The 25,175-nt window shown below is 50.8% G+C and overlaps 1 protein-coding gene across 1 annotated transcript in view; it reads right to left on the bottom strand.

Annotated features, from left to right (window-relative positions):
• The window catches only part of Notum (palmitoleoyl-protein carboxylesterase notum), a 166,068-nt gene that overhangs the window by 8,074 nt on the left and 132,819 nt on the right, over positions 1–25,175 (bottom strand). The window contains exons 4-6 of the mRNA XM_069307966.1: positions 4,445–4,601; positions 1,764–1,928; positions 592–878 (exon numbers count right to left, since the gene is read on the bottom strand). Of these exons, the coding sequence (XP_069164067.1) occupies positions 592–878; positions 1,764–1,928; positions 4,445–4,601 (609 nt within the window). The remainder of the gene's footprint in view (positions 1–591; positions 879–1,763; positions 1,929–4,444; positions 4,602–25,175) is intronic.

The raw sequence follows: 25,175 nt of genomic DNA, 5'->3' as shown, positions 1-25,175 counted from the left end.
GACATATTAGAGCAAAAACTACCCCAGACGGATCTCGGTAGGATATATTACAAAATAAACTACCAGAGTTGTTTGGGTATGACAAATTAGAGGAAGAACTACCCAGCTGTATCTGCGTTTGACATATGAAGGCATAAACTACCGAGCCGGGTCAGAACATGATGCATAAGAGCATGACCTAAACCTATGTATCTAGATAGGCAAAATGAGAGCATGAACTACTCAACCATGTCTTGATATGACAAATGAGAGCATAAACTAACTACCTAGCGATGTCTGGGCATGACAGACGAGAGCATAAACCACTCAGACGTGCCTGGGCATGAGAAATGAGAGCATGAACTACTCAACCATGTCTTGATATGACAAATGAGAGCATAAACTAACTACCTAGCGATGTCTGGGCATGACAGACGAGAGCATAAACCACTCAGACGTGCCTGGGCATGAGAAATGAGAGCATGAACTTAAATAGCCACAAGTGTAGCTATTTAAATATATTGGTTAGGAATAAACCTGCTAAATCGAAGTTACTTTAGATGCTACAAGTTAGTCTGAGTTTAGGTTATTTAAAATACAAGTTATTCTTACATTTCATTGTCGGATAGATCCGATAGCCGAAGTAGCAGAACCAGGGATGATGCGGGTACTTCTCCCTGCACTGATCGGGTATCCTGCCTTGCCACAGCTCTTGGCCCCGCCTGATGGCTTCCACTGGAGGGCAGCTATGGGCATCCACACACTTCAAGGGAGCAAAAGGTTCATTGTCAAGGAACCAGCCGGAGTCTGCGACGGCTCGAACCTCAGCTTGGATACCCAAGTGGGCGATCTGGCTGGCTACCCGGTCCACGTTCACCAGCACGCCCACACCACCTGCACTGTTAACCACACTTGTTACTATCACAGGTACATAATTAACCACACATGTTACTAACACAGGTACATAATTAACCACACTTGTTACTAACACAGGTACATAATTAACCACACACGTTACTAACACAGGTACATAATTAACCACACTTGTTACTAACACAGGTACATAATTAACCACACATGTTACTAACACAGGTACATAATTAACCACACACGTTACTAACACAGGTACATAATTAACCACACATGTTACTAACACAGGTACATAATTAACCACACACGTTACTAACACAGGTACATAATTAACCACACATGTTACTAACACAGGTACATAATTAACCACACACGTTACTAACACAGGTACATAATTAACCACACACGTTACTAACACAGGTACATAATTAACCACACATGTTACTAACACAGGTACATAATTAACCACACATGTTACTAACACAGGTACATAATTAACCACACATGTTACTAACACAGGTACATAATTAACCACACATGTTACTAAGGCAGGTATGTTATTAACCAAACTTGTTACTAGAACACAAGTATATCATTAACTACACTTAGTTACGAATACTATAACCACATATTAGTAATGCATATCTTAGTATACTACTAGCTACATCTGTCACTAACACCTTATACTACTAGATAATACATAATACTAGATAACATAATACATAATACTAGATAATACATAATGCAGGCGATGAGTCACAATAACGTGGCTAAAGTATGTTGACCAGACCACACACTAGAAGGTGAAGGGACGACGACGTTTCGGTCCGTCCTGGACCATTCTCAAGTCCGTCCTGGACCATTCTCTAGTCGATTGTGATAGATATTACACAATATTAGATAATATATCATACCTGCTTCCTGCTAGGATAAGCTTGTGTCCATGAGTAAAGTTGAGGTTGAGAAGGGCGGCCACCACCTCCTCCACGATGACGCTGCCCATGAAGGACAGCTCCCCCGAGCCCTCCGCTGCCCGACGCGTCCCAGACCATGAGTCCGACGAGCAGTACGGCACGAACCTGTGGGACAGTCTCTAGGTCAGTCTGGCGCCCTCTTTGTGGGTACTTTACTGGTAACTTGGAGGGGGAGAGACAGAGACAGAGACAGAGAGAGAGAGAGACAGGGTGATCATTAATTCCTAGGCTAACTCGCATCTGGAACTTATTCGCTAAACAGGCTGATATATAGGAGATCAGGTCAACTGATCACATGAAGACTTTGGCAGACAGGAACATCAGAGGCCCGAGACTGTTCAACACGCTTCCACTACACATAACTGGCCGACCCCTCACAGTGTTCAAGAGAGAACTATCAACATCGGAGGCCCGAGACTGTTCAACACGCTTCCACAACACATAACTGGCCGACCTCTCACAGTGTTCAAGAGAGAACTATCAACATCAGAGGCCCGAGACTGTTCAACACGCTTCCACTACACATAACTGGCCGACCCCTCACAGTGTTCAAGAGAGAACTATCAACATCAGAGGCCCGAGACTGTTCAACACGCTTCCACTATACATAACTGGCCGACCCCTCACAGTGTTCAAGAGAGAACTATCAACATCAGAGGCCCGAGACTGTTCAACACGCTTCCACTACACATAAGGGACATAACTGGCTGACCCCTCACAGTGTTCAAGAGAGAACTATCAACATCAGAGGCCCGAGAGAGTTCAACACGCTTCCACTACACATAAGGGACATAACTGGCCGACCCCTCACAGTGTTCAAGAGAGAACTATCAACATCAGAGGCCCGAGACTGTTCAACACGCTTCCACTACACATAACTGGCCGACCCCCCCACAGTGTTCAAGAGAGAACTATCAACATCAGAGGCCCGAGACTGTTCAACACGCTTCCACTACACATAACTGGCCGACCTCTCACAGTGTTCAAGAGAGAACTATCAACATCAAAGGCCCGAGACTGTTCAACACGCTTCCACAACACATAACTGGCCGACCTCTCACAGTGTTCAAGAGAGAACTATCAACATCAGAGGCCCGAGACTGTTCAACACGCTTCCACTACACATAACTGGCCGACCCCTCACAGTGTTCAAGAGAGAACTATCAACATCAGAGGCCCGAGACTGTTCAACACGCTTCCACTATACATAACTGGCCGACCCCTCACAGTGTTCAAGAGAGAACTATCAACATCAGAGGCCCGAGACTGTTCAACACGCTTCCACTACACATAAGGGACATAACTGGCTGACCCCTCACAGTGTTCAAGAGAGAACTATCAACATCAGAGGCCCGAGAGAGTTCAACACGCTTCCACTACACATAAGGGACATAACTGGCCGACCCCTCACAGTGTTCAAGAGAGAACTATCAACATCAGAGGCCCGAGACTGTTCAACACGCTTCCACTACACATAACTGGCCGACCCCCCCACAGTGTTCAAGAGAGAACTATCAACATCAGAGGCCCGAGACTGTTCAACACGCTTCCACTACACATAACTGGCCGACCTCTCACAGTGTTCAAGAGAGAACTATCAACATCAGAGGCCCGAGACTGTTCAACACGCTTCCACAACACATAACTGGCCGACCTCTCACAGTGTTCAAGAGAGAACTATCAACATCAGAGGCCCGAGACTGTTCAACACGCTTCCACTACACATAACTGGCCGACCCCTCACAGTGTTCAAGAGAGAACTATCAACATCAGAGGCCCGAGACTGTTCAACACTAGTGAAGTGTTGTGGCTTTATAAGAATGTAAGAACTAGTTTATATACAAAATTAGATCATTGATGGTGTCAGATTGGAGTGAACGTAGATTATGTGAGTGGGGGGTTGTATGGAAGTATACTATGTGAGTGGGGGGTTGTATGGAAGTATACTATGTGAGTGGGGGGTTGTATGGAAGTATACTATGTGAGTGGGGGGTTGTATGGAAGTATACTATGTGAGTGGGGGGTTGTATGGAAGTATACTATGTGAGTGGGGGGTTGTATGGAAGTATACTATGTGAGTGGGGGGTTGTATGGAAGTATACTATGTGAGTGGGGGATTGTATGGAAGTATACTATGTGAGTGGGGGATTGTATGGAAGTATACTATGTGAGTGGGGGGTTGTATGGAAGTATACTCTGAGTGGGGGGATGTATGGAAGTATACTATGTGAGTGGGGGGATGTATGGAAGTATACTATGTGAGTGGGGGGTTGTATGGAAGTATACTATGTGAGTGGGGGGTTGTATGGAAGTATACTATGTGAGTGGGGGGATGTATGGAAGTATACTGTGAGTGGGGGGTTGTATGGAAGTATACTGTGAGTGGGGGGTTGTATGGAAGTATACTGTGAGTGGGGGGTTGTATGGAAGTATACTGTGAGTGGGGGGTTGTATGGAAGTATACTATGTGAGTGGGGGGCTGTATGGAAGTATACTATGTGAGTGGGGGGTTGTATGGAAGTATACCGTGAGTGGGGGGTTGTATGGAAGTATACTATGTGAGTGGGGGGTTGTATGGATGTATACTATGTGAGTGGGGGGTTGTATGGATGTATACTAACACGTGGTTGGCGTTCCACCAATGGGGGTTTTCTTCAGGGTGAGGGGAAAGTATGCCCCCAACATGGCGGGTCTCCGGCCAGCCCCGTGAGGTCATCAAGGGCCGCAGTCGCTGCCACCGCTGTTCGCAACTCTCGCTGTCGAAGCAATACCATCCTCCTGTAAAATAAAATAATTTTAGCTCAACTTTGCTCAACTTTAGCTCAACTTTTAGCTCAACTTTGCTCAACTTTAGCTCAACTTTTAGCTCAACTTTGCTCAACTTTAGCTCAACTTTTAGCTCAACTTTGCTCAACTTTAGCTCAACTTTTAACTCAACACACTGCATTCTGTTTGACAAAGTAGAAAATCGAACGCCCTACATTACGCGTCATTCCCATTGACTTCATTTTGTGGGCTATCACTCCATGGTCACATTTGTCGAATGCCTTCGCGAAGTACCTTACCTTGAGGTGCTTCCGGGGCTTAGCGTCCCCGCGGCCCGGTCGTCGACCAGGCCTCCTGGTTGCTATATGGTGTTGGTATTGAAATTGAAATAAGTTTATTGAGGTAAAATACACACAAAGGGATGAGGTAGCTCAAGCTATTCTCACCCCGTTCAGTACATCGTGTTAATACATACATAGACACACATCACAAACAATAAACATATTACCAAACATTCTGAGAGATAAATATATACATTTCCTATGATGTTGGTGTATTCCACATCTGCATTTTGTTTTTCTTCTAATGATCACTACGACAAAGTCACTAAGACAAGTAACTGAGAGAGGAACGATTTTCCCGCTCTGAATCCATGTTGGCCTGGGTTGTGGAAGTCATTGGTTACCATGAAACTGGTGACCCGAGTCCAAATCACTCTCTCGAATACTTTTATTATGTGGGACGTTAGTGCAACTGGTCTATAATTCTTTGCCAATGCTTTGCTCCCTCCTTTTGGTGTTAATCTAAACTCCCCCCCCCCCCTCCCCCCCCCCCTCCCCCCCCCACCACCTTAACCTATTGTGTAGATGTTGGTAACACCGTAACATTCTTAAGGGAGACGGTCGGCCGAGCGGACAGCACGCTGGACTTGTGATCCTGTGGTCCTGGGTTCGATCCCAGGCGCCGGCAAGAAACAATAGGCAGAGTTTCTTTCACCCTATGCCCCTGTTACCTAGCAGTAAAATAGGTACCTGGGTGTTAGTCAGCTGTCACGGGCTGCTTTCTGGGGGTGGAGGCCTGGTTGAGGACCGGGCCGCGGGGACACTAAAGCCCCGAAATCATCTCAAGATATAACACTTCAAGCACCCCCCCTCCCCTCACTCACCCATACAGCAGGCACCATTGAGCTTAGACCACCTAAGCAATGTTCCATGCTACCATTATATTACCAATACATTACATGTACAAAAAAAAATCAAAATGATTCGCGAAACAAATGAAAAATAATCCAAACCCTGTATAAATCGACATAGAAAAAAGCGCGAACAACTCGCGAATAGTGGTAAGAAAAACGCGCGAACGCTTCGGATATATAATAAATCGGATAAAGGAGGAGAATAGTGGCCGAAGGAGCGGGTACAAAGGGCACCTCCACCACTGGGTTTAATTTAGCGTTGGCCGGGTATGGTAGCGAGCGCCATGATGATAACACTCCGGACACCAGACACAGGACGGGATAATTGATGCGCCTACACTGCTGCCAGCAAGATGCACGCCACAGATCCCGCGTCTAATTCTTACGGCGACCTTCTCTTGCTGGTCTGTGGCCGGCTCCTTGACTTGTCCCTGTTGATGGAGAGGCGGGGGCGGCTCCTTGACTTGTCCCTGTTGATGGAGCTTGTGTTGATGGAGAGGCGGGGGCGGCTCCTTGACTTGTCCCTGTTGATGGAGCTTGTGTTGATGGAGAGGCGAGGGCGGCTCCTTGACTTGTCCCTGTTGATGGAGAGGCGAGGGCGGCTCCTTGACTTGTCCCTGTTGATGGAGAGGCGAGGGCGGCTCCTTGACTTGTTCCTGTTGATGGGGAGGCGGGGGCGGCTCCTTGACTTGTCCCTGTTGATGGAGCTTGTGTTGATGGAGAGGCGAGGGCGGCTCCTTGACTTGTCCCTGTTGATGGAGAGGCGAGGGCGGCTCCTTGACTTGTTCCTGTTGATGGAGAGGCGGGGGCGGCTCCTTGACTTGTCCCTGTTGATGGAGCTTGTGTTGATGGAGAGGCGGGGCCGGCTCCTTGACTTCTTCCTGTTGATGGAGCTTGTGTTGATGGAGCTTGTGTTGATGGAGCTTGTGTTGATGGAGCTTGTGTTGATGGAGCCTGTGTTGATGGAGCTTGTGTTGATGGAGCCTGTGTTGATGGAGCTTGTGTTGATGGAGAGGCGAAGGGACCCACAGCAAACACCCTAACAACGACGTTTTTAACGTTCCTACGTTGTTAAGATGTATTAAAGTACAAGTAACGTTGTTATCTTTAGACGATTTCGGGGCTTTTTAATGTCCCCGCGGCCCCGGTCCTCGACCAGGCCTCCACCCCCAGGAAGCAGCCCGTGACAGCTGACTAACACCCAGGTACCTATTTTACTGCTAGGTAACAGGGGGCATAGGGTGAAAGAAGCATGTTAGGGCATGTGTCTTGTTATGGAGGTCATCTTGCTCGTGTGGCGAGCCTTCTTCATAGACACACACTCAACATTAATAACTTTATTCCGTGACAGCTGACTAACTCCCAGGTACCTATTTACTGCTAGGTAACAGGGGCCTTCAGGGTGAAAGAAACTTTGCCCGTTTGTTTCTGCCTCGTGCGGGAATTGAACCCGCGCCACAGAATTACGAGTCCTGCGCGCTATCCACCAGGCTACGAGGCCACCCGTAGTAATACATTTATAACAGGGAAGGTTCACATATAAGATTTGGTACATCCATAAATCTGGTACTTTTGGTACCTTTACACAAAAGGTAAATTCATTATTTTACCTTGCAGCCTCCTGGTTGGTAGTGTGGTCAACCAGGCTGTTGGACGCGGCTGTTCGCAGCTTGACGTATGAATCACAGCCTGGTTGATTAGGTAGCCTTTCGAGGTGTTTATCAAGTTCTCTCTTGAACACTGAGGGGTCGGCCAGTTATGTCCCTTATGTGTAGTGGAAGCGTGTTGAACAGTCTCGGGCCTCTGATGTTGATAGTTCTCTCTTGAACACTGTGAGGGGTCGGCCAGTTATGTGTAGTGGAAGCGTGTTGAACAGTCTCGGGCCTCTGATGTTGATAGTTCTCTCTTGAACACTGTGAGGGGTCGGCCAGTTATGTGTAGTGGAAGCGTGTTGAACAGTCTCGGGCCTCTGATGTTGATAGTTCTCTCTTGAACACTGTGAGGGGTCGGCCAGTTATGTTCCTTATGTGTAGTGGAAGCGTGTTGAACAGTCTCGGGCCTCTGATGTTGATAGTTCTCTCTTGAACACTGTGAGGGGTCGGCCAGTTATGTGTAGTGGAAGCGTGTTGAACAGTCTCGGGCCTCTGATGTTGATAGTTCTCTCTTGATCACTGTGAGGGGTCGGCCAGTTATGTGTAGTGGAAGCGTGTTGAACAGTCTCGGGCCTCTGATGTTGATAGTTCTCTCTTGATCACTGTGAGGGGTCGGCCAGTTATGTGTAGTGGAAGCGTGTTGAACAGTCTCGGGCCTCTGATGTTGATAGTTCTCTCTTGAACACTGTGAGGGGTCGGCCAGTTATGTGTAGTGGAAGCGTGTTGAACAGTCTCGGGCCTCTGATGTTGATAGTTCTCTCTTGAACACTGTGAGGGGTCGGCCAGTTATGTTCCTTATGTGTAGTGGAAGCGTGTTGAACAGTCTCGGGCCTCTGATGTTGATAGTTCTCTCTTGAACACTGTGAGGGGTCGGCCAGTTATGTGTAGTGGAAGCGTGTTGAACAGTCTCGGGCCTCTGATGTTGATAGTTCTCTCTTGAACACTGTGAGGGGTCGGCCAGTTATGTCTCTTATGTGTAGTGGAAGCGTGTTGAACAGTCTCGGGCCTCTGATGTTGATAGTTCTCTCTTGAACACTGTGAGGGGTCGGCCAGTTATGTGTAGTGGAAGCGTGTTCAACAGTCTCGGGCCTCTGATGTTGATAGTTCTCTCTTGAACACTGTGAGGGGTCGGCCAGTTATGTCCCTTATGTGTAGTGGAAGCGTGTTGAACAGTCTCGGGCCTCTGATGTTGATAGTTCTCTCTTGAACACTGTGAGGGGTCGGCCAGTTATGTGTAGTGGAAGCGTGTTGAACAGTCTCGGGCCTCTGATGTTGATAGTTCTCTCTTGAACACTGTGAGGGGTCGGCCAGTTATGTGTAGTGGAAGCGTGTTGAACAGTCGCGGGCCTCTGATGTTGATAGTTCTCTCTTGAACACTGTGAGGGGTCGGCCAGTTATGTCCCTTATGTGTAGTGGAAGCGTGTTGAACAGTCTCGGGCCTCTGATGTTGATAGTTCTCTCTTGAACACTGTGAGGGGTCGGCCAGTTATGTGTAGTGGAAGCGTGTTGAACAGTCTCGGGCCTCTGATGTTGATAGTTCTCTCTTGAACACTGTGAGGGGTCGGCCAGTTATGTGTAGTGGAAGCGTGTTGAACAGTCGCGGGCCTCTGATGTTGATAGTTCTCTCTTGAACACTGTGAGGGGTCGGCCAGTTATGTCCCTTATGTGTAGTGGAAGCGTGTTGAACAGTCTCGGGCCTCTGATGTTGATAGTTCTCTCTTGAACACTGTGAGGGGTCGGCCAGTTATGTGTAGTGGAAGCGTGTTGAACAGTCTCGGGCCTCTGATGTTGATAGTTCTCTCTTGATCACTGTGAGGGGTCGGCCAGTTATGTGTAGTGGAAGCGTGTTGAACAGTCTCGGGCCTCTGATGTTGATAGTTCTCTCTTGATCACTGTGAGGGGTCGGCCAGTTATGTGTAGTGGAAGCGTGTTGAACAGTCTCGGGCCTCTGATGTTGATAGTTCTCTCTTGAACACTGTGAGGGGTCGGCCAGTTATGTGTAGTGGAAGCGTGTTGAACAGTCTCGGGCCTCTGATGTTGATAGTTCTCTCTTGAACACTGTGAGGGGTCGGCCAGTTATGTTCCTTATGTGTAGTGGAAGCGTGTTGAACAGTCTCGGGCCTCTGATGTTGATAGTTCTCTCTTGAACACTGTGAGGGGTCGGCCAGTTATGTGTAGTGGAAGCGTGTTGAACAGTCTCGGGCCTCTGATGTTGATAGTTCTCTCTTGAACACTGTGAGGGGTCGGCCAGTTATGTCTCTTATGTGTAGTGGAAGCGTGTTGAACAGTCTCGGGCCTCTGATGTTGATAGTTCTCTCTTGATCACTGTGAGGGGTCGGCCAGTTATGTCCCTTATGTGTAGTGGAAGCGTGTTGAACAGTCTCGGGCCTCTGATGTTGATAGTTCTCTCTTGATCACTGTGAGGGGTCGGCCAGTTATGTGTAGTGGAAGCGTGTTGAACAGTCTCGGGCCTCTGATGTTGATAGTTCTCTCTTGATCACTGTGAGGGGTCGGCCAGTTATGTGTAGTGGAAGCGTGTTGAACAGTCTCGGGCCTCTGATGTTGATAGTTCTCTCTTGATCACTGTGAGGGGTCGGCCAGTTATGTGTAGTGGAAGCGTGTTGAACAGTCTCGGGCCTCTGATGTTGATAGTTCTCTCTTGAACACTGTGAGGGGTCGGCCAGTTATGTGTAGTGGAAGCGTGTTCAACAGTCTCGGGCCTCTGATGTTGATAGTTCTCTCTTGAACACTGTGAGGGGTCGGCCAGTTATGTCCCTTATGTGTAGTGGAAGCGTGTTGAACAGTCTCGGGCCTCTGATGTTGATAGTTCTCTCTTGAACACTGAGGGGTCGGCCAGTTATGTGTAGTGGAAGCGTGTTGAACAGTCTCGGGCCTCTGATGTTGATAGTTCTCTCTTGAACACTGTGAGGGGTCGGCCAGTTATGTGTAGTGGAAGCGTGTTGAACAGTCGCGGGCCTCTGATGTTGATAGTTCTCTCTTGAACACTGTGAGGGGTCGGCCAGTTATGTCCCTTATGTGTAGTGGAAGCGTGTTGAACAGTCTCGGGCCTCTGATGTTGATAGTTCTCTCTTGAACACTGTGAGGGGTCGGCCAGTTATGTGTAGTGGAAGCGTGTTGAACAGTCTCGGGCCTCTGATGTTGATAGTTCTCTCTTGAACACTGTGAGGGGTCGGCCAGTTATGTGTAGTGGAAGCGTGTTGAACAGTCGCGGGCCTCTGATGTTGATAGTTCTCTCTTGAACACTGTGAGGGGTCGGCCAGTTATGTCCCTTATGTGTAGTGGAAGCGTGTTGAACAGTCTCGGGCCTCTGATGTTGATAGTTCTCTCTTGAACACTGTGAGGGGTCGGCCAGTTATGTGTAGTGGAAGCGTGTTGAACAGTCTCGGGCCTCTGATGTTGATAGTTCTCTCTTGAACACTGTGAGGGGTCGGCCAGTTATGTGTAGTGGAAGCGTGTTGAACAGTCTCGGGTCTCTGGTGTTGATAGTTCTTTCTTGAACACTGTGAGGGGTCGGCCAGTTATGTGTAGTGGAAGCGTGTTGAACAGTCTCGGGTCTCTGGTGTTGATAGTTCTCTCTTGAACACTGTGAGGGGTCGGCCAGTTATGTCCCTTATGTGTAGTGGAAGCGTGTTGAACAGTCTCGGGCCTCTGATGTTGATAGTTCTCTCTTGAACACTGTGAGGGGTCGGCCAGTTATGTCCCTTATGTGTAGTGGAAGCGTGTTGAACAGTCTCGGGTCTCTGGTGTTGATAGTTCTTTCTTGAACACTGTGAGGGGTCGGCCAGTTATGTCCCTTATGTGTAGTGGAAGCGTGTTGAACAGTCTCGGGCCTCTGATGTTGATAGTTCTCTCTCAGAGTACCTGTTGCACCTCTGCTTTTCAACGGGGGTATTCTGCACATCCTGCCATGTCTTCTGGTCTCATGTGGTGTTATTTCTGTGTGCAGGTTTGGGACCAGCCCCTCTAATATTTTCCATGTGTAATTTATTATGTACCTCTCCTGCCTGCGCTCAAGAGAGTACAGATTTAGGCATTTTAGTCGGTCCCAATAGTTTAGATGTTTTACTGAGTGGATTCTAGCAGTAAAGGATCTCTGCACGCTCTCCAGGTCAGCAATTTCTCCAGCTTTGAAAGGGGCTGTCATTGTGCAGCAGTACTCCACTCTAGAGAGCACTAGCGTCTTGAAGAGTATCATCATCGGTATAGCATCTCTAGTGTGAAAGGTTCTTGTTATCCAACCTGTCATTTTTCTTGCAGTTGTGACGGCTACTTTATTGTGTTCTTTAAAGGTAAGATCTTCCGACATGAGTACACCCAGATCCTTTACATTGCCTTTTCGTTCTATAGTATGATATTACTGCGGTTTGTACGTGATTTCCGGTTTCATATTTTATTTTTTTCCATAGCGCAAGAGAACTTATCGTCATTAAATACCATATTGTTTTCTGTAGCCCATTGAAACACCTGATTTACATCTGATTGGAAGTTTGCCGTGTCCTCTATGTTGTCTACTCTCATGAAAATCCTAGCGACATCTGAAAAGGATGATATAGTACTCTGGTTTGTGTTCTTGTCTATGTCCGATATGAGGATGAGAGTACTGGAGCAAGTACAGTACCCTGGGGGACTGAGTACTGGAGCAAGTACAGTACCCTGGGGGACTGAGTACTGGAGCAAGTACAGTACCCTGGGGGACTGAGTACTGGAGCAAGCACAGTACCCTGGAGAGACTGAGTACTGGAGCAAGCACAGTTCCCTGGGGGACTGAGTACTGGAGCAACCACAGTACCCTGGGGGGACTGAGTACTGGAGCAAGCACAGTTCCCTGGGGGACTGAGTACTGGAGCAAGCACAGTACCCTGGGAGACTGAGCTCTTCACGATTGATGGTCTAGATTTTACTTAGTTGACTATTACACACTTCTCATGTTAGTAAGGGAATAGTTGGAAAATAATTCCTATTTTTCCCTTTGAAAGCATTTTGTGCTCAATAACACCATCTTGAGGTTATCTTGAGATGATTTCGGGGCTTTAGTGTCCCCGCGGCCCGGTCCTCGACCAGGCCTCCACCCCCAGGAAGCAGCCCGTGACAGCTGACTAACACCCAGGTACCTATTTACTGCTAGGTAACAGGGGCATTCAGGGTGAAAGAAACTTTGCCGATTTGTTTCTGCCTCGTGCGGGAATCGAACCCGCGCCACAGAATTACGAATCCCGCGCGCTATCCACCAGGCTACGAGGCCTCCCATGATCACATTTGTTGAAGACTTTTAAAAGTAAGACTTTTAACATTGAATCAACATTAATAACATTGAATAAAGCATTAATTTAACGGTATTAAACACATTTTGCTCTTTAGCCAAAAAAATTAGAAAACGTAGTTTTCCTAAACATAAAATCCGGGGCTGACTATATTAGAATTTTGTTTTGTCCTTTTAACTGTTGGAGGAGGAGCAGCGGCGTTGTGAAGCGCCGTCGCTGGTCGCTAACCTTTGTTGACTATCTCTCCTGCCTTAATGACTCTCCGCTTGCTCGTCGGCAACCTTTATAGAAAAAAAACAAACCTCTTTCAGAGATTTTACTGTCTATCTGATCCGTCACTTCTCATTTATTTACGTGTAAATGTAAATCGAATCTGGAGATCGCAGCCCAACATGGCGGCCAATCACTGGGCTTGGGGGTAAGGCGAGGCGTCTGAATGTCGGCTTTACACATCTTGACTTGATGATGTTATCAGGAGATATTCCCGCTGGATGTTACGCTGTGCCGCCAGCACGGACAAGCATCAATCAGCCACAACAAGACACGTATCGGGTCTGTCTCCTTCGTTTAGCATTAGCAGCGAGTCCTCCGCCAAGACGTCAAGCCAGTATTATCGCCGACAATCTGTTAACAAGAATCGTCATTTGATTATCTTGGCTTGTGAAGAAGCCGCCGCCATCCCATGATGGGCCTTGCTAGCCAGGATGCCTTTTGTGTTCCAGCCTCTGGACTCTACCAGGGGCTCTCAGAACACAGCCTCGGAGCTCTACCAGGGGCTCTCAGAACACAGCCTCTGCACTCTACCAGGGGCTCTCAGAACACAGCCTCGGAGTTCTACCAGGGGCTCTCAGAACACAGCCTCGGAGCTCTACCAGGGGCTCTCAGAACACAGCCTCGGAGCTCTACCAGGGGCTCTCAGAATAGCCTTGGGAGTTTGCAAATCTGCATTGTGTTAGGTAATGTTCCAGTGGTGTTAGGGTTAGGTAGGTTACCCAACAAGGGTAATATGGTATATATCCATATAGGTATATAATACCTATATAAGGTTAGGTATACCCGTTTGATGGGGTTCTGGGAGTTGTTCTACTGCCCAAGCCCGGCCCGAGGCCAGGCTTGACTTGTGAGAGTTTGGTCCACCAGGCTGTTGCTTGGAGCGGCCTGCAGGCCCACATATACCTGGTTGATGGGGTTCTGGGAGTTCTTATACTGCCCAAGCCCGGCCCGAGGCCAGGCTTGACTTGTGAGAGTTTGGTCCACCAGGCTGTTGCTTGGAGCGGCCCGCAGGCCCACATACCCACCACAGCCCGGTTGGTCCGGCACTTCTTTAAGAAAACTATCAAGTTTTATCTTGAAGATGTATATGTTTCAGAACATAGACGCGATAAAGCACCTAAATTATTGGGATCGTCTCAAAGCTCCCCAAATATACTCACTAGAAAGGAGACAAGAGAGATACCAAATAATATACACGTGAAAGATACTGGAGGGCCAGGTCCCAAATCTACACAGTAAAATAACAACGTACTGGAGTGAACGATATGGAAGAAAATGCAGAATAGAACCAGTGAAGAGCAGAGGTGCCATAGGCACAATCAGAGAACACTGTATAAACATCAGAGGTCCGCGATTGTTCAATGCCTCCCAGCGAGCATCAGAAATATTGCCGGAACAACAGTGGACATCTTCAAGAGGGAACTAGACTGTTTTCTTCAAGACGTGGCGGATCAATCGGGCTGTGATGGGTATGTGGGCCTGCGGGCCGCTCCAAGCAACAGCCTGGTGGACCAAACTCTCACAAGTCAAGCCTGGCCTCGGGCCGGGCTTGGGCAGTAGAAGAACTGCCAGAACCCCATCAACCAGGTATATGTGGGCCTGCGGGCCGCTCCAAGCAACAGCCTGGTGGACCAAACTCTCACAAGTCAAGCCTGGCCTCGGGCCGGGCTTGGGCAGTAGAAGAACTGCCAGAACCCCATCAACCAGGTATATGTGGGCCTGCGGGCCGCTCCAAGCAACAGCCTGGTGGACCAAACTCTCACAAGTCAAGCCTGGCCTCGGGCCGGGCTTGGGCAGTAGCACAACTCCCAGAACCCCATCAACCAGGTATCAAGCAGCGGTCTATCGGGTATTTCGCCCCAGTGCTGACGTTTCCAATAGACCTGCGTCACCCCAATACAGGTCCCATTAAAGTACTGTAAGAATAAGCTGAAGGAGACTGAAGACTCATCACGATGAACCAAACCATGTCACAACTGAACAGCCGAGGAAGTAGAGAGCTGCTAGAATCACACATGCATGTGGTATGTGCATGTGGTATGTGCATGTGGCATGTCTACACACGCCACAGGTAAACACCAACATGGCTTCACAAAAGACAAGTCTTGCTTAACGATCCTACTAGAATTTTTCAACAAGTATTAACTGTAGATAATTTTGAGAGCGTTTTTGTTCCACGCTGATTGGCAAATCTTTATGACTGTGTGTGAAGCCCGCGAGACCACGGCCGTTACTCCTGTGGAAACTGTGCTCTCTAATTATGCTCAAGGCGCCTCGACTTTCCATTGCATTTAAAGGTTCCTATCATCTCTCTCACTCCAACATGTTACAATTTTATTATGAAAGTTTGAAGCCTGATCTTTCGTGTTCCAAGGAATATAACGAGTCATTTCAGGTGGTTTAAGTGGTTATCTTGAGATGATTTCGGGGCTTTAGTGTCCCCGCGGCCCGGTCCTCGATTAGGCCTCCACCCCCAGGAAGCAGCCCGTGACAGATGACTAACACCCAGGTACCTATTTACTGCTAGGTAACAGGGGCATAGGGTGAAAGGAACTCTGCCCATTGTTTCTCGCCGGCGCCTGGGATCGAACCCAGGACCACAGGATCACAAGTCCATCGTGCTGTCCGCTCGGCCGACCGGCTCCCTTTGAATGTTTCTCTGAGTGTGTATGATAGGTGTGTGTGATAGCACCTCCAAAGGATACCTGATCAACCAGGCTGTGACTCATACGTCAGGCTGCGAGCAGCCGCGTCCAACAGCCTGGTTGACCAGTCCAGCAACCAGGAGGCCTGGTCGACGACCGGGCCGCGGGGACGCTGAGCCCCGGAAGCACCTCAAGGTACACCGGAAAGCATTTTGAATTTATGTAGGTAATAAAATAAATTACCATTTCTAGGCCTAATACACGCTATCTGAGGCTTAATATAGTACATATATGTACTATATCAGTACATATATGTACTGTATAGTACATATATGTACTGTATAGTACATATATGTACTATATCAGTACATAGTACATATATGTACTATATCAGGCCTTGGAATATTTTTAGTTTGTTTTTAGGTAAACAGTGAGTAGTACCAAATTGTACTATCTAATTGTCCATTACGTCACTATAGGTAAGATGGTCCGCATACTTACAAGGGGTGACGTCTGAACACCAGGATGGGTATTATGCCTGGTGTACTAAATGACTTCATTGGTTGACAGGGGGGGGGTCACCACGGGTTGACAGGGGTCACCACGGGTTGACAGGGGTCACCACGGGTTGACAGGGGTCACCACGGGTTGACAGGGGTCACCACGGGTTGACAGGGGTCACCACGGGTTGACAGGGGTCACCACGGGTTGACAGGGGTCACCACGGGTTGACAGGGGTCACCACGGGTTGACAGGGGTCACCACGGGTTGACAGGGATCACCACGGGTTGACAGGGATCACCACGGGTTGACAGGGATCACCACGGGTTGACAGGGGTCACCACGGGTTGACAGGGGTCACCACGGGTTGACAGGGGTCACCACGGGTTGACAGGGGTCACCACGGGTTGACAGGGGTCACCACGGGTTGACAGGGGTCACCACGGGTTGACAGGGGTCACCACGGGTTGACAGGGATCACCACTGGTTGACAGGGGTCACCACTGGTTGACAGGGATCACCACTGGTTGACAGGGGTCACCACTGGTTGACAGGCATCACCACTGGTTGACAGACATCACCACTGGTTGACAGGGATCACCACTGGTTGACAGGGGTCACCACTGGTTGACAGGGGTCACCACTGGTTGTATCAAATTAAAATCTTCAAACTGGTGTATTGAAGGCTGCAGTTTGCTCAGAATCACTTCTATGTGTTGCAAGAGTTGTATTACGTACGTGTATTACAAATACAGCTGAAATACAAATTTATTGCTTATGATCTTAAGAAGAAACATTAAAATAAAGCTCTCAATATATGCATATATCCACGTTTTGTAAATATGTAAACATTGGAGTCGAAGAATGAATATCTTGGTATTATCTCACATTATCTAAAGTTACATTAACATTCGCAAGATCAGAAAAGCAAATTCCTGTGATTTACTTGTGATAAGTTTCGACGGCTCTTTCTTCCCCTAATCCCGGCCAGTGGACAGGTGAAATTATTGTGATAATTTGATCAGGAAGGCTGTTGAGGCTGGCGGCCCACATAGCTCTCTCAACCTGGCTAGACCACAGCTAAATCCTCACCCAACACAACATCCACCACTTGGACACGGTCAGTGGTACAGGGAACCTCACCCAACATCATCCACCACTTGGACACGGTCAGTGGTACAGGGAACCTCACCCAACATCATCCACCACTTGGACACGGTCAGTGGTACAGGGAACCTCACCCAACACATCATCCACCACTTGGACACGGTCAGTGGTACAGGGAACCTCACCCAACACATCATCCACCACTTAGACACGGTCAGTGGTACAGGGAACCTCACCCAACACATCATCCACCACTTAGACACGGTCAGTGGTACAGGGAACCTCACCCAACATCATCCACCACTTGGACACGGTCAGTGGTACAGGGAACCTCACCCAACACATCATCCACCACTTAGACACGGTCAGTGGTACAGGGAACATCACCCAACATCATCCACCACTTGGACACGGTCAGTGGTACAGGGAACCTCACCCAACACATCATCCACCACTTAGACACGGTCAGTGGTACAGGGAACCTCACCCAACATCATCCGCCACTTAGACACGCAAAAGCCGTGTCTGATCAGCCATTAGACACGGATTACCCAGTCGTGTCGTTTGCTGCCTAGATGCTAACACGGTGATGCCCTTCACAAAATTATTCCCCAATTGAGCACGGGATAATCCAAAGGATACCTGATCAACCAGGCTGTGACTCATACGTCAGGCTGCGAGCAGCCGTGTCTAACAGCCTGGTTGATCAGTCCAGCAACCAGGAGGCCTGGTCGACGACCGGGCCGCGGGGACACTAGGCCCCGGAAGCACCTCAAGGTAACCTCAAGGGACAATTATGCGAGACGCGCTTCCAATACTCCGTATAAGGCATCGGGGCGGCATCTAGGCTCTTAGTAATGATGGTCTACTTGTTAATACAAGTAGACCATTTGGTCTATTTGTTATTGGTTCCGGGGATCGACGTTCCTGCGGCCCGGTCTCTAACCAGATCTGGTTAGTTATCAAGGATGTTAAATGCCGCTGCTCATAGCCTGACATATAAATCACAGCCTGGTTGGTCAAGTATCCTTTGGAGGTGTTTATAAACCATCTATGGTCTGTGAGTATATCCTGCCTGGTCTGTGAGTATATCCTGCCTGGTCTGTGAGTATGTCCTGCCTGGTCTGTGAGTATATCCTGCCTGGTCTGTGAGCATGTCCTGCCTGGTCTGTGAGCATGTCCTGCCTGGTCTGTGAGCATGTCCTGCCTGGTCTGTGAGCATGTCCTGCCTGGTCTGTGAGCATGTCCTGCCTGGTCTGTGAGCATGTCCTGCCTGGTCTGTGAGCATGTCCTGCCTGGTCTGTGAGCATGTCCTGCCTGGTCTGTGAGCATGTCCTGCCTGGTCTGTGAGCATGTCCTGCCTGGTCTGTGAGCATGTCCTGCCTGGTCTGTGAGCATGTCCTGCCTGGTCTGTGAGCATGTCCTGCCTGGTCTGTGAGCATGTCCTGCCTGGTCTGTGAGCATGTCCTGCCTGGTCAGTGAGCATGTCCTGCCTGGTCAGTGAGCATGTCCTGCCTGGTCAGTGAGCATGTCCTGCCTGGTCTGTGAGCATGTCCTGCCTGGTCTGTGAGCATGTCCTGCCTGGTCTGTGAGCATGTCCTGCCTGGTCTGTGAGCATGTCCTGCCTGGTCTGTGAGCATGTCCTGCCTGGTCTGTGAGCATGTCCTGCCTGGTCTGTGAGCATGTCCTGCCTGGTCTGTGAGCATGTCCTGCCTGGTCTGTGAGCATGTCCTGCCTGGTCTGTGAGCATGTCCTGCCTGGTCTGTGAGCATGTCCTGCCTGGTCTGTGAGCATGTCCTGCCTGGTCTGTGAGCATGTCCTGCCTGGTCTGTGAGCATGTCCTGCCTGGTCTGTGAGCATGTCCTGCCTGGTCTGTGAGCATGTCCTGCCTGGTCTGTGAGCATGTCCTGCCTGGTCTGTGAGCATGTCCTGCCTGGTCTGTGAGCATGTCCTGCCTGGTCTGTGAGTATGTCCTGCCTGGTCTGAGAGTATATCCTGCCTGGTCTGTGAGTATATCCTGCCTGGTCTGTGAGTATGTCCTGCCTGGTCTGTGAGTATATCCTGCCTGGTCTGTGAGCATGTCCTGCCTGGTCTGTGAGCATGTCCTGCCTGGTCTGTGAGTATGTCCTGCCTGGTCTGTGAGCATGTCCTGCCTGGTCTGTGAGTATATCCTGCCTGGTCTGTGAGTATATCCTACCTGGTCTGAGAGTATATCCTGCCTGGTCTGTGAGTATATCCTGCCTGGTCTGTGAGCATGTCCTGCCTGGTCTGTGAGTATGTCCTGCCTGGTCTGTGAGCATGTCCTGCCTGGTCTGTGAGTATGTCCTGCCTGGTCTGTGAGTATATCCTGCCTGGTCTGTGAGTATATCCTGCCTGGTCTGTGAGCATGTCCTGCCTAGTCTGTGAGTATATCCTGCCTGGTCTGTGAGTATATCCTGCCTGGTCTGTGAGCATGTCCTGCCTGGTCTGTGAGTATATCCTGCCTGGTCTGTGAGTATATCCTGCCTGGTCTGTGAGCATGTCCTGCCTGGTCTGTGAGTATATCCTGCCTGGTCTGTGAGCATGTCCTGCCTGGTCTGTGAGTATATCCTGCCTGGTCTGTGAGCATATCCTGCCTGGTCTGTGAGCATTTCCACCACTCTCACCCTAATCCCTATACACCATTACATAATTGTGAAATTTTCCCTTGAAAACTTCTATTATTTTTCCTGCTATATTTTCCAATATTTGTTGGAAGACAGTTCAAGGTTAGTGAACCAGGTTAGTCAACCAGGATACCTGGCTAACCAGGATACCTGGTTAGTCAACCAGGTATCAACCAGTATGTAGAGTGCAGGGGGGGGGGGGCACTCTCCTGCGGGAAGTACTTGAAGTAGAGTGAAAAGCTTATTTGCTTATTATTGCTTATTTTCAAGTATTATCTTATACAAAGCCCACAAGAGAGGTTGGGAGCGTTGCGGGCAGCAATACTCAGGTTTAGGTACCCTGCTGGGGGCCGCCACAGAGGTGGGCAACCCACAGTACCCACGACTAGGTACCCTGCTGGGGGTCGCCACAGAGGTGGGCAACCCACAGTACCCACGACTGGGTACCCTGCTGGGGGTCGCCACAGAGGTGGGCAACCCACAGTACCCACGACTACCCACTACCCTACCCACCAACCCACAGTACCCACGACTGGGTACCCTGCTAGGGGCGCCAGGGACTGGGTACCCTGCTGGGGCGCCACGGACGTGGGCTACCCACGACTACCCACTACCCTACCCACCAACCCACAGTACCCACGACTAGGTACCCTGCTGGGGGTCGCCACAGAGGTGGGCAACCCACAGTACCCACGACTGGGTACCCTGCTGGGGGTCGCCACAGAGGTGGGCAACCCACAGTACCCACGACTACCCACTACCCTACCCACCAACCCACAGTACCCACGACTGGGTACCCTGCTAGGGGCGCCAGGGACTGGGTACCCTGCTGGGGCGCCACGGACGTGGGCTACCCACGACTACCCACTACCCTACCCACCAACCCACAGTACCCACGACTGGGTACCCTGCTAGGGGCGCCACGGGACTGGGTACCCTGCTGAGGCGCCAGGGACTGGGTACCCTGCTGGGGCGCCACGGACGTGGGCTACCCACGACTACCCACTACCCTACCCACCAACCCACAGTACCCACGACTAGGTACCCTGCTGGGGGTCGCCACAGAGGTGGGCAACCCACAGTACCCACGACTAGGTACCCTGCTGGGGGCGCCAGGGACTGGGTACCCTGCTAGGGGCGCCAGGGACTGGGTACCCTGCTGGGGCGCCAGGGACTGGGTACCCTGCTGGGGCGCCAGGGACTGGGTACCCTGCTGGGGCGCCAGGGACTGGGTACCCTGCTAGGGGCGCCAGGGACTGGGTACCCTGCTAGGGGCGCCAGGGACTGGGTACCCTGCTAGGGGCGCCAGGGACTGGGTACCCTGCTAGGGGCGCCAGGGACTGGGTACCCTGCTAGGGGCGCCACGGGACTAGGTACCCTGCTGGGGTGCCAGGGACTGGGTACCCTGCTAGGGGCGCCACGGGACTGGGTACCCTGCTAGGGGCGCCAGGGACTGGGTACCCTGCTGGGGCGCCAGGGACTGGGTACCCTGCTAGGGGCGCCACGGGACTGGGTACCCTGCTAGGGGCGCCAGGGACTGGGTACCCTGCTGGGGGCGCCAGGGACTGGGTACCCTGCTAGGGGCGTCAGGGACTGGGTACCCTGCTAGGGGCGCCAGGGACTGGGTACCCTGCTAGGGGCGCCAGGGACTGGGTACCCTGCTAGGGGCGGCAGGGACTGGGTACCCTGCTAGGGGCGGCAGGGACTGGGTACCCTGCTGGGGCCGCCAGGGACTGGGTACCCTGCTAGGGGCGCCAGGGACTGGGTACCCTGCTAGGGGCGCCACGGGACTGGGTACCCTGCTAGGGGCGCCAGGGACTGGGTACCCTGCTAGGGGCGCCACGGGACTGGGTACCCTGCTAGGGGCGCCAGGGGACTGGGTACCCTGCTAGGGGCGCCAAGGGACTGGGTACCCTGCTAGGGGCGCCAGGGACTGGGTACCCTGCTAGGGGCGCCACGGGACTGGGTACCCTGCTAGGGGCGCCACGGGACTGGGTACCCTGCTAGGGGCGCCACGGGACTGGGTACCCTGCTAGGGGCGCCACGGGACTGGGTACCCTGCTAGGGGCGCCAGGGACTGGGTACCCTGCTAGGGGCGCCAGGGACTGGGTACCCTGCTAGGGGCGCCAGGGACTGGGTACCCTGCTGGGGCGCCAGGGACTGGGTACCCTGCTAGGGGCGCCAGGGACTGGGTACCCTGCTGGGGCGCCACGGGACTGGGTACCCTGCTAGGGGCGCCACGGGACTAGGTACCCTGCTGGGGCGCCAGGGACTGGGTACCCTGCTAGGGCGCCAGGGACTGGGTACCCTGCTAGGGGCGCCAGGGACGTGGGCAACCCACACTCGACGCTCGGCAGCGACGCAATAAAAAAGACATTTACAAGGCGGGAAAATGTTGTACACGGGAAAAGGGATTAAAGATGTCGGCGTTTGTAAAGGGTGATTGTTTGTAGCGCTGACGGCCGCCCGGGACAGTAACCTTGGAATGGGCAGAGGGAGATTAGGATTAGATATGACCTGTGGGGAAGGGGTTGGGGGGGGGCGGGGGGAGGGGGGACATTGTGTCAGTTATGAGGCAAGAATTCCGACTGGTATATAAGGGAAGAAAATGTCTGTCAGGCTATATGGCTTATATAATTCCCTAAAGTTCATTTAGCATTCACTCAAATCTTTTGACTTTTCACGTCAACTTTCATCCGTTTATTTTCATTATTATTTTTTTATATCTTGCAAGAAACGTTTATCTACAAGAAGTAAACTTTAACTAGGGATAAGACTTCAGGAACAGAATCTGTAGAAACAATGTTTAGATATACAGTCAATATCTATATGTAATATTTCTGAACTCGTGTTGTGTTAATAGTTGGAGTTAGTGTGGAGACCTGGAGAGTGACCGAGGCACCTCACCAGTCCTCCTAACCTTTCCCAACGTTAAGGAAACGGTAAATTAACAGTTATCTCCTAATGAGTTAGCATGGGCCCACAATTAACAGTGTTCTCTCCTAACCAGTTAGCATGGGCCCACAATTAACAGTGTTCTCTCCTAACCAGTTAGCATGGGCCCACAATTAACAGTGTTCTCTCCTAACCAGTTAGCATGGGCCCACAATTAACAGTGTTCTCTCCTAACCAGTTAGCATGGGCCCACAATTAACAGTGTTCTCTCCTAACCAGTTAGCATGGGCCCACAATTAACAGTGTTCTCTCCTAACCAGTTAGCATGGGCCCACAATTAACAGTGTTCTCTCCTAACCAGTTAGCATGGGCCCACAATTAACAGTGTTCTCTCCTAACCAGTTAGCATGGGCCCACAATTAACAGTGTTCTCTCCTAACCAGTTAGCATGGGCCCACAATTAACAGTGTTCTCTCCTAACCAGTTAGCATGGGCCCACAATTAACAGTGTTCTCTCCTAACCAGTTAGCATGGGCCCACAATTAACAGTGTTCTCTCCTAACCAGTTAGCATGGGCCCACAATTAACAGTGTTCTCTCCTAACCAGTTAGCATGGGCCCACAATTAACAGTGTTCTCTCCTAACCAGTTAGCATGGGCCCACAATTAACAGTGTTCTCTCCTAACCAGTTAGCATGGGCCCACAATTAACAGTGTTCTCTCCTAACCAGTTAGCATGGGCCCACAATTAACAGTGTTCTCTCCTAACCAGTTAGCATGGGCCCACAATTAACAGTGTTCTCTCCTAACCAGTTAGCATGGGCCCACAATTTTGAGGGAGCCTACTCGAATTAAAATGTTATACATAAGTCATTGCAAACATTTTGCACAAAACATGTGCATTTAGTATTGATTTCAAAAATTGCTTATAGAGCAGTTTGAAATGGGGGGGGGGGCCCATTACCCATCTGGCCAGGCCTCGTCCCAGCTGGCTCAGGCCTCGTCCCAGCTGGCCAGGCCTCGTCCCAGCTGGCTCAGGCCTCGTCCCAGCTGGCCAGGCCTCGTCCCAGCTGGCTCAGGCCTCGTCCCAGCTGGCTCAGGCCTCGTCCCAGCTGGCCAGGCCTCGTCCCAGCTGGCTCAGGCCTGCGTACACAACTGACAGATGTGGCACAAAGTGTAGGATAAACCCATTATAAAGAAGGGGGAATATAAGCAGAATTATCGTATCTTGTGTAAACATCAGAGGTGCAAGACTTATCCTGCCAACATGTATAAGAAAAGGAGACATGTTTAGAGACATGTGAAATATTTACAGGGATCGATATAGCTGGAAAAAAGATATATTTATAAGAATACCAAAAGAATATAGATGGAAACTTGAGAAACAGTCTGTGGACCAGCCTGGTGGACCACTCTCTCAAGTCAAGCCTGGCCTCGGGCCGCTCCAAGCAACAGCCTGGTGGATCACTCTCTCAAGTCAAGCCTGGCCTCGGGCCGCTCCAAGCAACAGCCTGGTGGATCACTCTCTCAAGTCAAGCCTGGCCTCGGGCCGCTCCAAGCAACAGCCTGGTGGACCACTCTCTCAAGTCAAGCCTGGCCTCGGGCCGCTCCAAGCAACAGCCTGGTGGATCACTCTCTCAAGTCAAGCCTGGCCTCGGGCCGCTCCAAGCAACAGCCTGGTGGACCACTCTCTCAAGTCAAGCCTGGCCTCGGGCCGCTCCAAGCAACAGCCTGGTGGATCACTCTCTCAAGTCAAGCCTGGCCTCGGGCCGCTCCAAGCAACAGCCTGGTCGACCACTCTCTCAAGTCAAGCCTGGCCTCGGGCCGCTCCAAGCAACAGCCTGGTGGATCACTCTCTCAAGTCAAGCCTGGCCTCGGGCCGCTCCAAGCAACAGCCTGGTGGATCACTCTCTCAAGTCAAGCCTGGCCTCGGGCCGCTCCAAGCAACAGCCTGGTCGACCACTCTCTCAAGTCAAGCCTGGCCTCGGGCCGCTCCAAGCAACAGCTTGGTGGACCAAACTCTCACAAGTCAAGCCTGGCCTCGGGCCGGGCTTGGGCAGTAGAAGAACTCCCAGAACCCCATCAACCAGGTATATGTGGGCCTGCGGGCCGCTCCAAGCAACAGCTTGGTGGACCAAACTCTCACAAGTCAAGCCTGGCCTCGGGCCGGGCTTGGGCAGTAGAAGAACTCCCAGAACCCCATCAACCAGGTATATGTGGGCCTGCGGGCCGCTCCAAGCAACAGCTTGGTGGACCAAACTCTCACAAGTCAAGCCTGGCCTCGGGCCCAGCTTGGGCAGTAGAAGAACTCCCAGAACCCCATCAACCAGGTATATGTGGGCCTGCGGGCCGCTCCAAGCAACAGCTTGGTGGACCAAACTCTCACAAGTCA

The sequence above is a fragment of the Procambarus clarkii genome, chromosome 61 (assembly GCF_040958095.1).
Source record: "Procambarus clarkii isolate CNS0578487 chromosome 61, FALCON_Pclarkii_2.0, whole genome shotgun sequence".
NCBI lineage: Eukaryota > Metazoa > Arthropoda > Malacostraca > Decapoda > Cambaridae > Procambarus > Procambarus clarkii.
This window is presented reverse-complemented; position numbering and strand designations above follow the sequence as displayed.